This window comes from Pipistrellus hanaki (genome assembly GCF_964339955.1).
Source record: "Pipistrellus hanaki genome assembly, chromosome: 5".
NCBI classification, from domain to species: Eukaryota; Metazoa; Chordata; class Mammalia; order Chiroptera; family Vespertilionidae; genus Pipistrellus; species Pipistrellus hanaki.
In genome coordinates, this window is record NC_140507.1 from 23,893,519 (window position 1) to 23,906,716 (window position 13,198).

General features: G+C 45.1%; 1 protein-coding gene across 4 annotated transcripts in view; it reads right to left on the minus strand.

The window, feature by feature from the left end:
* Positions 1-3,664: 3,664 nt before the first annotated feature.
* Positions 3,665-13,198, minus strand: part of ARHGAP26 (Rho GTPase activating protein 26) — a 407,506-nt gene continuing 397,972 nt past the window's right edge. For all 4 annotated transcript variants that reach the window (XM_084884972.1, XM_084884975.1, XM_084884973.1 and 1 more), the window contains one exon: positions 3,665-9,400. In XM_084884972.1, the coding sequence (XP_084741098.1) occupies positions 9,312-9,400 (89 nt within the window). In that variant the 3' untranslated portion in view covers positions 3,665-9,311. The remainder of the gene's footprint in view (positions 9,401-13,198) is intronic.

The window sequence follows — 13,198 nt, forward strand, 5'->3', positions numbered from 1 at the left end:
GTTAACGCACGTAGTGTCTGGTACCTAGTAAAACAGTAAAACATGTTGGCTGGTATTGTTGGCCATTGAGAGAAAAGGCTAGGGTGGAGGGTGGGAGAGGGTGAATAGTTGACTGTTCCCCAGAAACCCTCATGCTCTGCTCATAGGGAACTCACCTCTCCCCTTCTCTCCTGCATATCTTGATCCTTGTGCATGGGACACTCGTCCATTTGCAAACACATCTCATTCTTTCCAGAACCACCTCCAATGTCACTTCTTCAGTGACACTTCCTCTGGTATCTACCTCCCAAATAGAAAGAAAGGATCACTCTTCCTCGGAGCCCAAGACTACCTGCCAGCACATGGCTAATGCAGTCTCGTGCAGACTTGCCTATCACCGAGGCCAACGGTGAGTTCCCTGAGGCAGAGATGGTATCTATGCCTCCTGGTTTCAGCAGCTCCTGGCACAAGAGATGGTCAAGAAGTGTTGGCTGAATGGAAACATGAAAATGGTGGGTGATGGCTCTAAAAAGGTGATGGCCAGGTGTTCTCCACTCTAAGGAAAAACAGAAAGTAAATGTACTCAAGCTGCACCCTGGGAACTTCAGTTAGACTCAAAGAATTCCCTTCATGAGAATGTTAGATCCCAGACCAAATTCCCATGGGACAGTATGGAATTTTCTTTAAGGGTTCTTAAAAAAATGAATACTTTTTATTTTTTTGGGGGGGAGTAATTCTGATGTGGGTTTGCTTGAAGGCAGGTTCCCCAGCCTGGTATGAAGTTGGTAAAATAAACCATATGTAATTCAGGTGACAGCAAAGGGTCTTTGGCTTTTGGTCAATTAGTTCTCCAGATGATTCCCTGCCCCAAGCGCTAGTGAGGAAGCTGGGAAAGAATGTGGCTGTGTGTGCCTGAATGGAGGGTGGGAAGTCTCTGCCCACCACTCAAATCCCAGGACGAGAGCCAGTGGAGTAGCCTGCCAAGGGTAATGAAGTCACCTTGCATTCAAGCACCCAAGTCTAATGACACCCAATTTCTTTCTTGCCCCCAGAACTTTCTAGTAAAGCAGGAAGGAGGGATGAGAGCTGACAGTAGCGCTTTACCTGAGTTCTTTCACTTGCTATTGGGCACCTGCTGTGTGCCAGGCCTGAGCTGGGTGCTGGGCAGCAATGGGTCATTAAGGCCTGGTCTCTGTCCTAGCTGAGCTGTTTATTAGGAGAAAAAAACAGGCCCCAAACATTTTATGACAAATAATAAATTATAGGTAGAAAGTACTACAAAGGGGCAAAATGATGTGATTAGGAGAAAAGGTGGGAAAAGAGAGACTGCTATTCTTTACTGCCATTCCTTCGCCTCATTTAACACAGGTGAAACAAGCCTTCCCATCCTAGTAGTGTGGGCACAAAGCCTGGAGGTTAAAATGTGATTTGTTACCTGAGAAAGGTCCCGTGAATTCAAGTCCTAATTCACTAGTTGGCCTTGGGAAAGCCTATGAGCTACCTGGGTTTTAGCAAATCAAGTCTGGGACTGGCCTCCTGGGGTTAATGACACAAACACAGGTACAGATGTGAGAGGAGTGGCTAAGTGCTGAGAGATACAGTGGTCAAGGTTTTGATCATTTCAACCTAAAACCTTCCTGCTTTGCTCTGGGTAGTGCAGGGTGGCATTCTGGAGGATGGAGCCCCATTGAGGCATGCTCCTCCCTCTCCTATGCAAGGAGCCTCATGCACCCTGAGCAGTTAACTGCCTCGGTTAGAGGCTCCCTTGGTTGATGTGTAGCCTGAACTCAGCCCATCCTGACTCACTCAGCAGAGTTAATTAGCTGCAGCTTAGCTGAGTGCTACTAAAAGCAGGGCAAACCAATGACAGTGACACATTGGGTAGGAGAGATGTGCATTTGAGTGGAGTTTGAAAAAGAACTGAGAAAAGACAGAATTAAATCCCTGACTTAATTCTCAAGAGAGCAAACATGTTTGGGGTCTAAGAATATCTTTTATTTACCTCCTTTCAAGTGTCAGTCAAATCCATTTCTAACCAAGGTGCTCTTATGACAAACCATAAACCAGAACAAACAGGTGAAAAACACCAAACAAGCCATGAGACGTGACACAAGTTGAGCTCTGGTCTTCAGTGGCTGCTAAAAGCAAAGCGAAAAAAGCATAAGAAAAACAAACAAACAAACAAACAAACCCTTTTCTGTTAAAAAGACATGAACGTTGAAGTGATTGGAAAATCTGTTGGAAAGATCAAAGCATTAAAAAAAGACACAAATACATACCGTATTCTTTGTTCCCTGAGTGGTGGGCATCAGATACATGGGCCTTGTAGAGGTACCTGGTGACCTCACATATGTATGCGGCTTCAGATGCTGGGGGAATTTTCCAGGCTAGGGGCAAGCTCAGTGAAGGCAGCAGGTACCGAGTCTGGGCTGTTCAGAGGGGTAAGCCAGTGCCTTGTTAAGTGACAAATGAGAACCGTATAAATTCATGCATCACTGCACATTCAAATGGCCACCCCTCAGAACCAGGCACCAGGGGAGCCTAGAGCTTCTGTTTCCCCAGGGCAAGCTTCTGGAACCAGAAACTTCACCCCTGGTCCTCCAGCCCAGGCTCCCCCTGCAGAAGCCAGGTGCACCCTGTAAACCCGGCCTCCAGGCTCCCACTCAGTATGTGCCTGGAAGGCATATGATGAATAAAAAGCCTGAATAATACGAGTGACCTGGGATTCATGTTGCAAGTAACTGAGTTGCAAACCTGTGGGCCGCTATTGGTGGGACTACCTGAGTTCTGGCTCTTTGATTTTTCCACACCAGTTTTTTCCAGTTTTCTGGAACTTTTCTGAAGTTCCAGAAAATGGTTGATTAGAAAATCAAATTTAGGAAGAAAAGCCCCAATATGTGCTCAAGGAGAGAAAGTCAGAAATGTTTATTGCAATATGATTCTTTGGGGCTGAACTGTTTAACATGCCTGATTGCTCTTCCTCAAGGGCACCGGCATTTGACTTCTTCCTAAAGGAAATTGAAGCTCAGAGCGTGCCAGACATCAGAACAAGTTGTTACCAGACCCACAAGAGCCCAGATGGGTGACTTTTGTTGTTGTTAATCCTCATCCAAGAATACTTTTCTTTTTTTTTCTTTTCGTTTTTTAAAAATATATTTTATTGATTTTTTACAGAGAGGAAGAGAGAGGGATAGAGAGTTAGAAACATCAATGAGAGAGAATCATTGATCAGCTGCCTCTTGCACACCCCCTCCTGGGGATGTGCCCGCAACCAAGGTACATGCCCTTGACCGGAATCGAACCCAGGACCTTTCGGTCCACAGGCCAACGCTCTATCCACTGAGCCAAACCGGCTTCGGCCAAGGATACTTTTCTAATGATTTTCAGGAACAGTGCAAGAGAGGGAAAGACAGAAACGTCGATGTGAGAGAAACACATCGATTGGTTGTCTCCTGCATGAGCCCCAACCAGGGCCTGGGCAGGAGGAGCCTGCAACTACTTCTGTGCGTGTCCTTAAACAGAATTGAACCCAGGACCCTTTGGTCCACCGGCCGACACGCTATCCACTGAGCTAACCCGCCTAGAGCCAGGTGGGTGACTTTTGATCATGGTCCTTACTGATTTGAAGATATATTATAATATACATGTCAAAATGTTATCAGAAGCATAAGAAAAAAACAGACCATCAAATGGAAAAGTCATTTAATTCAAAAATCATACTTCCATTTGTTTTATTGGGATTGTCACATAAACCAAACAATTGTAAGAAGGCCAAGTTTCAAGGCCACTCAACAGAAATTGTACTTCTTTATAGATATGCTTTGTGATGCAAAAGCACATTATTTTAAAGCTTGAACATGGCAAAACTGTTTCATTAATAACAGGAGAAAAGTTCTATTCTAGTCACAAATTACTTTGTAATTACTGAATTGGATTCTATACACCAGTCAATATTCAATACTGAACTGAAGTTTAAAACAGTGCATTATTTATGATTTATAAAAACATTAAAGTGCCATTTTTTGAGTACTTTATTGATATTATACCACACTGCACTTTTATAACATACTCAAAGGTAGCCTAAATTATGAATTAAACATGCAGATATTTTCTTCTCTGAAATATGGTCCAGATGTCTTTTAGAGTGCTTCGGAACACTAGTCTAGCATTAACTACTAAACACGTATGCATTTGATCTTTTTTTCAAGATGACTTTTAATAATTTAATATGGAATATAGCTGTAGATAGTAATCATTTAATATGGACAAAGTTTTAAAATGGCACTTCATTTACATGTCTGGTCATTTTGATAGTCAACAGCTTCTCTTGTTTCTTGAATTCTCAGCCTTTAACTCTTAAAGGCTGCAAAGGCTCAGTGACTGCCAGTTTATGTGAGTTTCTATGAGTATCTTTACATGTGCAAATGTGCACCATACATACATCCACAGACACATACTGATACATGTATACTTTAGAATCATCAGATGAACTACTTTCACAGGTACAAGGTTGACTCTGGCATCTGGATCTCCAAGGAGGCGCTCATAGGTGTCTGAACAACTTTGTAGGGATGGTCCATGCAGAATGGCGTAGGAAGTCTTGATCTCTCCAGGTTATTCAGACATCTTGATGACCAGTACTCTGGTTCTTACTACACTCAAGAGAATTTTGACCTGATAGTAACTGCTACCCTTATATGGGGTTTAGGGCAATGCCAAGCCTTTGCTCTCTAAACCATTCCACCTTCAAAGATGTTTCTATCTCGTCGGGTCCTGTACAACTTTTGTAAAAGATATCAGTGGTGAACTTCTTTTGTGATAGATTTTTTTTCCTTCCTGTATTAAGAACTATATTTATACCTCTTAAAAAAAATTCGAAGTTCTTCAGTCTGGTTCGCCTTTTTCTTTCTCTCTGCTCCTATTGTTGCTTTACACCCAATACTTTCCCAAGAATCCGTGTGCTTCCACTAGAAGACCACAATTCAGCAAAGACTGGCTCTGAATGAAGTCTGCACTCTCTAAGGTCTCTCCCTCTGCTTTGGGGAGCTCTTTAGTTAGATAACCTGTGGGGTTCTGCTGTGGAATTGTGCACAGGGCACTGCGCTGCCGCTGTTGTCACTTTGACACTACAATTACAGAGTAGTTCTGCGCCTGGCAGATCAGCATGGCTGCCAAACACATTTGAGCATGAGATAAATTTTTTAAACACCAGTACAGGGTGTGTGAGAGGACACCCAGCTAGCTTAAAGAGATGTGGGGCAGGGTTGTCTAGGTAATTGGTTACTGTCGAGTTTGCCAGAGATGACAGATAACTCCTGGGACGGAACACCTAGGACACTCCTTTGAAAGCCAGGCAGCTAAGAGGCTGTTTGGTTTCTTCAGTGCTGGCGACCCACTTGGGTGATGCGGTGGCTCATCAGACATTCAATACTAGGGAAACTGCAGGTGCCATGATGGCCACTGTTGTACCTGGCAGTCCTGCGTCTACAAAGATGGGTGGTCCAGACTTGTTTTTGGAAAGAGAAGCCAGTGGATGAAAGGTGCCAATAGTCAATCACAAATAGGTGGTCAAGTTATCATCAGTCAATTATTTGTCTCCCTATCGCTTAATCATGGATGTCTCTGGAGTCAGGACTAAACTTTTGGTGAAACTGGGATTGCTGTTTTCAGGAGACACAAATGCAGTTGATAGAAGGACTTCCTTTCAAGCCAGATATGGCACACACAACGATGGGGTCCTGACCAGTACCTGAGAGACCTTGTCACTAGGAACTTGACTGTCTTGATCTCTTTCTCTGCCTCTGTTAATACAAAATCCTCAGCAAGAGTGGATAAATTTGAATGGGCCTGAATAAGACATTTGGTCTGACAAGAAAACACATTGGCCGTTGAAATACTAAAACAGTAAGCTAAAAACTGGCTCCAATTAAGGATACCAAGGAAGGAGGCTTATACTGGGTCTACCCCTATAAGTTTGTTTTTGAAAAGAGAAGAGAATACCACCAATCTTGAGTGAATCAGGAATCTACTTGCCTGGGGGCAGGGGTTTAAAACTAGTTAGGACATGGCATTCTGTAGACTTCTGTGAGTACCTGAAGGGGGTGAGAGACTGATCTTATTACCCAAAAAAGGCTCAGGCTCTGTTAGCCCAGCAGATCAGAGGGCCTTACAAAAGAAACTAGGCCCCCTGGGGAAGCTCAGGGACCTTGATCAACAATCTTCCACTCTAATGCCTGGTCCACACCCCTAATCTGTCCTAAAGTTCTCCATTCAAGCAGAACCAATAAAGGGTTGGGGCAGGGGGAAAGAGTGGGGAGAGAGGCAGAGACAGTGGAGATGGGAAATCTAGTTTTAGTCTCCAGAACACTTCCTATTTGTCAGCTCCTTTCTTATGCATTTCTCCAGTTCTGGGGAGGGGCAAGCGTGGCTGGGCCAAGAGATGGAGCAGCCATCTGCCACCGGTCCAGCATGGCCACAGGGATGCTGGGAAGGGATCTACCTAAAAATTCTCATTAGCAGCAGCTCTATTTCCCCCTGGCTTCAAATCAGGGCCAACTGAGGAGGGAAGGACATGTTTCCAAGTGGTCAAGCCGGGCCCAAGTGTCCACTGATACGCTCCAGTGAGGACTCCCAGCCAGGGCCTGCACCTTTTTCCTCCATGTTCGTCCTAGTCAAGGTTCCACGGGCTGGTGACAGTATAAAATGTGTTAAAGGCATCACATTGCACTCCTCCTATGGGAAGCACAGCAGAATAGTGTGCTTGTCTTCTCAGGCCCTTGGAACAGGTCCCTAGGCTATTCCAAGTCTACAGGGAGCAGGAGGAGTCTGTTCATAAATTTCTTTCTTGGGTTTTCAGTGACAGCTTTGCCGAGTCCTATCTGGATTTTTCCCAGTCTTATTCCTTGCTCCCTGACCTGTCGTAGTGTCCCAACTGCTGCTGGGGGAGCTCCTGGGTGGTCGCTGGGTTACCCTGAACCCACAAACTGAGTCATGATGGCAAACTCCCAGTAAGTTGGAAACCAGTTACAAACCTCTAACCGCACATTCTCCAATCCTCTTTGGAGTTTTTCCCTTTGCTTGGGGTTACAGGAAATCTGAGATGAACAGGAAGGGCATGAACATGTCCAGGGAAAGGGGAAGCCACAGTATAATGAGAACAAAAGATCCTAAGAAGCCAGTTTTCCTCAGAACTTGGACACACACAACATTTACAAATTCGCTTGGCTTCACTCATAAAGTCTTAGAAGATGTGCAGAAAAAGGTGTACGCAATTATCCTATATCCTTCTGTCCTGATATCCTGGGGTACCAAGAAACACACCTGAGAAGAAAAATGAAAAAAACAATCTAAGCCCTGGCCCCCTAAGCTGAGTAGGAGCAGGAGTTCTTGGCAAGATTCTTTGCCTGAAGATGCTCTTTCCATCGCCAAACTCAAAGCCCAAGAAATGCTCAAAACCACCTCTGGATAAAGAAGACTGGTGGGCATAACATCGATGTGTTATGTCCACTGACAAGAGCCAGCAGAGTGTGTACAGAAATACTTTTTCCTTCCTCAAGGCCAGGGAGGGATGACCTTGACTCCCTTCGACAAGACTAATTTTCCTTATTATACACACTTGTTCAGCAATTAAAGCTTAAAATGTGTGGGGCAACTAGCTTCAAGAATATCAAATATAAAACTTTGCCATATAGTATTTCAAATCACTCTATTTACAGTTTTATCTTTTCCAAAAAAATGTAAAAGATACAGTAATCCAACACAATTCAAGTTTTTCTTTTCTTCTTTCAACTTCCCTAAAAAGGAATTCCAGGAGCAGGGCACACTCTGAAACGTGGCTGCCTTCGGAGAGGTCCAGGAGCATGACAGTCCGTCAGTCTAGAGTTTGTCTGCCCACAGCCATGCTTGCAAGGATATTCAAGTGTGGAAGATCCTGGGGACTCTGTCCTTTGGAGGCCAAGTGAATCTGAGTGTCCAGGCCGAACTTCCCCACCCAACATCCAGCCCCTTGGGGACCAGGAAATGCCCACTTTCTATGCCTCAAGCTTTTGGTGTCCTCCTGAATCACAATGGCTCATGACATTAGTCTCATGCCTCAAAAGCCTGAGAAATAATTCCCTTTTTCTGAGAGGCAGTGAACATATATGTCCTTTTAAACAATAGACCATAGGGCTAGCCTAGAAACCAGCCCTGTAAACCACCAGGGCATCTGAAAACTGCCAGGGATGGTCAGTGACGGGATAGAGGCCAGACGAGGGCAGGGGCAAGGACAGGTAAACGGGAGGCCATTAGGGACTGAGGCAGGAAAGGGAGGGTGTCACCCATGGGGAGGCGGCATATTGCCCTCTAGGAAGCAAACACCAGTTGCATGGAAGAACAGAAATATTAAGCCTAGATGTAATTTAATCTCAAGAGGTTACTAGAGTTTACTCCAAATATATCCTGATGCTGCTAAAATAAATCAGAAAGGAAACAGTTCCCAGTTGCTATTCCTTCTGTCTGCCTTCAGCAGACCATGCTCATTTCTTGATCTTTTGCACCAGGTTATTGGAAAATCATTCAAAAAAACCACACAAAAGGGGGAAGAAAAAAAAAATATGTGATGCAAAGAGATTGTGTTATTTTTTTGGTTTGGTTTAGAGTAGATTGGGTTGCCATGGTTACGAGGCGATGGCAGCCCTCAGTGGCAGAGAAGTCCCTAGCATGGGAGGAGGGGAATGTGGGGTGTGTGTGCTCCCTTGCATGAGAGGACTGGACTGAATTCTGCTGATGTTGGGCCAAGGCTAGTTTAGAGATGGTGAGAGATTGGATCTTATGTAAACAGTGCTGTAAGCCCTCTCCATCCTGCATGCAAACAAATAGCCCCAGCTGCTGGAGCCCTGTGGGTCTCGAGGATAGAGAGGTGGGTGAGAGCGTCTGCTGTAAACAAGAGCAATGGCCTAGCCTAGATCTCGTAGCCCTAACCCAGCCCTACATGCTCTAAAGGATCTTCCACTTTCAGAAGGCTGGGAATTTGGGTGACTGTTGAGACAAAAGGAGTGCTCCCCATTTGGGGGCTGAATGAGAGAGATGGCTGGGCCAGCCTTCCTCTTGGTTTTCAAAATCAAATGGCCTCCCCTGCTGATTTACTTCTGTTTCTTGCAACGACACCACAGGTCAGCTGAGATGATCGTGGGAATGGATGACACCAAAGTTCACACAAACACTGGTGTTGACAGGGAGCAGCAGAGTCAGTCACCCTGCACTTCTCGGCAGCAGAAAAATGGCCTGCAACACTGGACTCAGCAGTTGTCATGGATACCATGGAAAGCTCAGCAGTTCTGCTGGGCCCACGGTTAGAGGAACTCCACATAGTTCTCGGGAATGAGGCCCGTCTTTCCATTCAGAGTCCCCTCCAACCAGCCTGGCTCTTGAGACGGGTGAACTGTAACAGGAAGGGGAGAGAGCAAGAAGACATGACGTTACAGATAGGGCGGGAGGGGGATGTGTGCTGTTTCTCTGCGGATGTGAGGGTGAAGGAAGTTTGCTCAGTAAGTTACATAATCCAGGGACTTGCTTAAACCAGAGCTTCTGAACCTTTTGTAGGACATAAGCCTTCTGATGATGGCTATTCTGGACTTCTTTCACAACAATAAAATGGAACAGAGACAGACATTACATATTCTGCATATAATTTTAAGGGTTTCATAGACTTCCTGAAGGTCCTGGTTTGAAGTTAAAAAAAAAAAAAAGGGGACAAATGTTAGGTTAGAAATCACAGTTATGATGCTCCATCTGTATATTCATTTATGTATTCGTCCATCTGTCCATCCATCCACCCATCCATCCATGTACTTATCTAGCTACCTAGTTTTGATCATGTGCCAAAGAGTGGCCATCTAGTAAAGGATTGCTAAGAACTAGCCTATAAAGATAACTAGCTTCTAATCATACATTTGACCCTTGCCTTCTGCTTCTAATTTCCTTGCAAATTCCCTCTGCAGTCTTTTTGTTTGTCTTTGTATTTTATAGTCTTTCAATAGCCTTCTCTCTGTTCCACCCATACCCTTTCTTAGCTTTCTTTCCTGTTCTCTAGAATGTTCGTCCCTTCTGTAAACAAGTCTGAAAGTGGTCCTCTTCCTCTCTCTGACAACTTTCAAAATGTCTCTCTGGTGTTTCAATATCCAAAGAATATATATCCACTTCTGTGACATTATAATCCATCTCCATGGAAACTACTGTGGTATTTCAAAGATTATATAAAATCCAGCTGAGTCTACAAAGTAAGTAGGAAGAGAGAAAGAAGGAACTGTGGGACTTGGTGGGGGTGGGGGGTGTTCATGCTTATGAGCTGGGAATATACAAACCACGTGGGTGAGGCAGGGCATCTGCTATTAATGGACTAGGAAAACTTCAATTTTCCGAGATTGTTTGGAGAGAATAAATTTCCCCCGATTCCCTTCCTAGGCTAATTAAGTGACTTCCTGTGCTTGTTTTAGAAAAGCATTACTGCCAATGCCACTATACAAATCTAGCTTCAGCCTGTAGGGAAAGAAGCAGTAAGGGGAGTAAATGGGGAAGCAGAAGGTCGCACACTGAGGCTTACAGAGCATGGTCAACCTTGTCTAGATCATGAACGTTCCTGCAGGAAAAGACAAGGCCAAATATCTATGAGGTGGCCTTCAAAATGCATACATCATTTCCTCTCATTGGGCTTCAGGAATAAACGAAAAGTAACAAGGGTACTTTGTGGATTCATGAACCCCACATGAGGAAAAAATCTGGGAGGGCAATGTCTAGGAAGAACATAACACAGCTGAAAATCAACTTACTAGCCACTCCAATGGCCAACCTCTTTCATCTGCCCCTAGAATACCAGCATCCCTGCCTTCCACCTATCCATCCAGCTGATGTTGCCAGGACCGTTTCTGTTTCTGCACTTATTAAGTGGTAATAATAAAACTTTCTCCCCTCAGTTGGCTCTTGTGAGGGTTCAACATGGAGAAAGCACTCCACAGAATCAGGACACAGGAAATGCTCAGTATGGGTTAGTCAGTAGGGGCCCTGTGTCATCCTGCCAGCCACCTGGACCGGACAGTAAGCATCTCTCCTGGTGAAAACTGGTGTAAACACCCACCTAAGCTTTGGGAAACCTCAAATGCTTAGATCCCCAAACAAACAAATCAAACTCACTCCCCCAAATAAAAGACCTAGAAAGAATAACCAACCAACCAACCAACCAAACAGAAGAAAAATACGAGAAAGACGCCCCTCCCACTTTGTAGCAGAGCTCCCAGTGAGTTGCTACTCCACTGGAAGCATGAGTCTGTGTCTTTCAGACAGTTTCCAGGTCTGTCAGCTGTGCAAACACAGCTCAGGTGCTGAGGTGGCAGTGTCTGTAAACATTAGGCATGGAATTTGCAGAGCAAGGGAAGAATCAGGGGACAAAGGAGGTCCTCCAAATTGGAGAACAAGAGGGGTGCTACAGGGGGCTGCAGGGAACAATTCAGCCTTTGGGTCAGGCTGCTGCCTCACTGGAGTCTTCAAAACAGGTTTGATTAAAGGGGGGAAACCCACCTCGATGCTTATTAAGATTGCAGGTCCCTAGGCCCCATGGTGCATCAGTTCAAGCAGAATCTAAGGAGTGGGGACTAGAAACCTTTATTTTAACAAATTCAAAGAAAGTTAAGGGTTATAGCTTTTCTGTACCACACTGCCTCTGTAATGAGGGTGGCAATAAGAACTGAAATGCAAATTTTCATTAAGTCACTGAGGAGAGAGACTGCACCAGATCCCCACCCCACCTCTGCTTCCCTAACTAGTATTATATCATTCAACATTTGTCATTCCTCCTTTGTGCCTGATGAATTTAAAATGATAGAAGCTACCACCCAGAAATGGTGACTGGGAAACAGCCATGGGCTCAAAGCTTTAGGTATCTATTGACTCATTTGACCTAAAATATCCCTACTTAACAGATGAGGAAATGAAGGCTAAGAGAAGTAAGTGAACTTGTGCAGGGTCATAATGGTAGAGCCAGAATTTGAACCCAGCTTGTTTGACTCCAGAGCCTAAGCCTGTTCTACAATGGCATGCCTATATTCTACCAGAGAATGTAGTTCTTGAGGATGAGAATGATGGTACATATGTGGAGCACATACAAAGTCAAGCATGTGCTCCAGCTGTGAGTTTGACATGAGTGTACGAAGTGGAGGGTCTTTTTCTAAGTGCTTGGCCAGCATCACCCACTTTCATTTTCAGAATGACTACAGAGACGGTTCTATTATTATCCTCATTTTACTGATAAGAAACTGAGGTTCAGAGAGGTTAAGCATCTTGCACCAAATTACACAGCTGGTAGATGATGGAGGTGGATCTAAAGCTAGAATGTGTGACCCCAGAGTCTGTGGTCTTAACCACGACCACTCTGGCTCAACCCAATGCTTTGGACCTCAAAGATGCTCATAAGTACTTGTTGGGCTGAACTATATGCCAGTGTCCAGCCTTCTGAATTGCACAAGTGTCCAATGCGCTATGTAAACACACACGATGCTGTGGAGAGCTGCCTGGGCAGTACTCCAGCCCAGCAAGCATATAATAAATATACGCTGCTGCTGACATGGGTGCACTTCCTGCCAACCACTTTCTCTCAGCTCTATCCATATAACACCACACACCCCTGTATATACAGCTCATGTTCTCTCCCCTCCTTCGCTCACAGTGGACAAGGTGCAAGTGTGTGACTAAGACCCTTAATGGCCAGCTGCTCCATGGAGAAGCAGCACCGACTGGAAGAGGCACTGTGGAGTTTGGATGCATTTACTCATTTAACAAGTGTTTGTTAAGCACCTACCAGTGCCAGACAGTTCACATATTACAGAGCAAGCAGACAAGATTCTGCTCTTGGGGGAGGCATAATTTGCAAATCGACCGAACAGCAGAACGAGCAGTCACTATGATACACACTGACTACCAGGGGCAAACACTCAATGTAGGAGCTGGCCCCGGTGGTCAGTGCACTTCCACAGGGGGAGTGCTGCTCAGCCAGAAGCCGGGCTCATGGCTGGTGAGCGCAGCAGCAGTAGCAGGAGCCTCTCCTGCCTCCGTGGCAGTTGGACATCTCCTAAGGGCTCCCAGACTGCAGGAGGGTGTAGGCCGAGCTGAGGAACCCCCCCATTATCTCCCCAAGTGTATGGTGCCTCTAGTCTATAATAAATAAGAAAGAGATGTGGGTAGCTGTGTT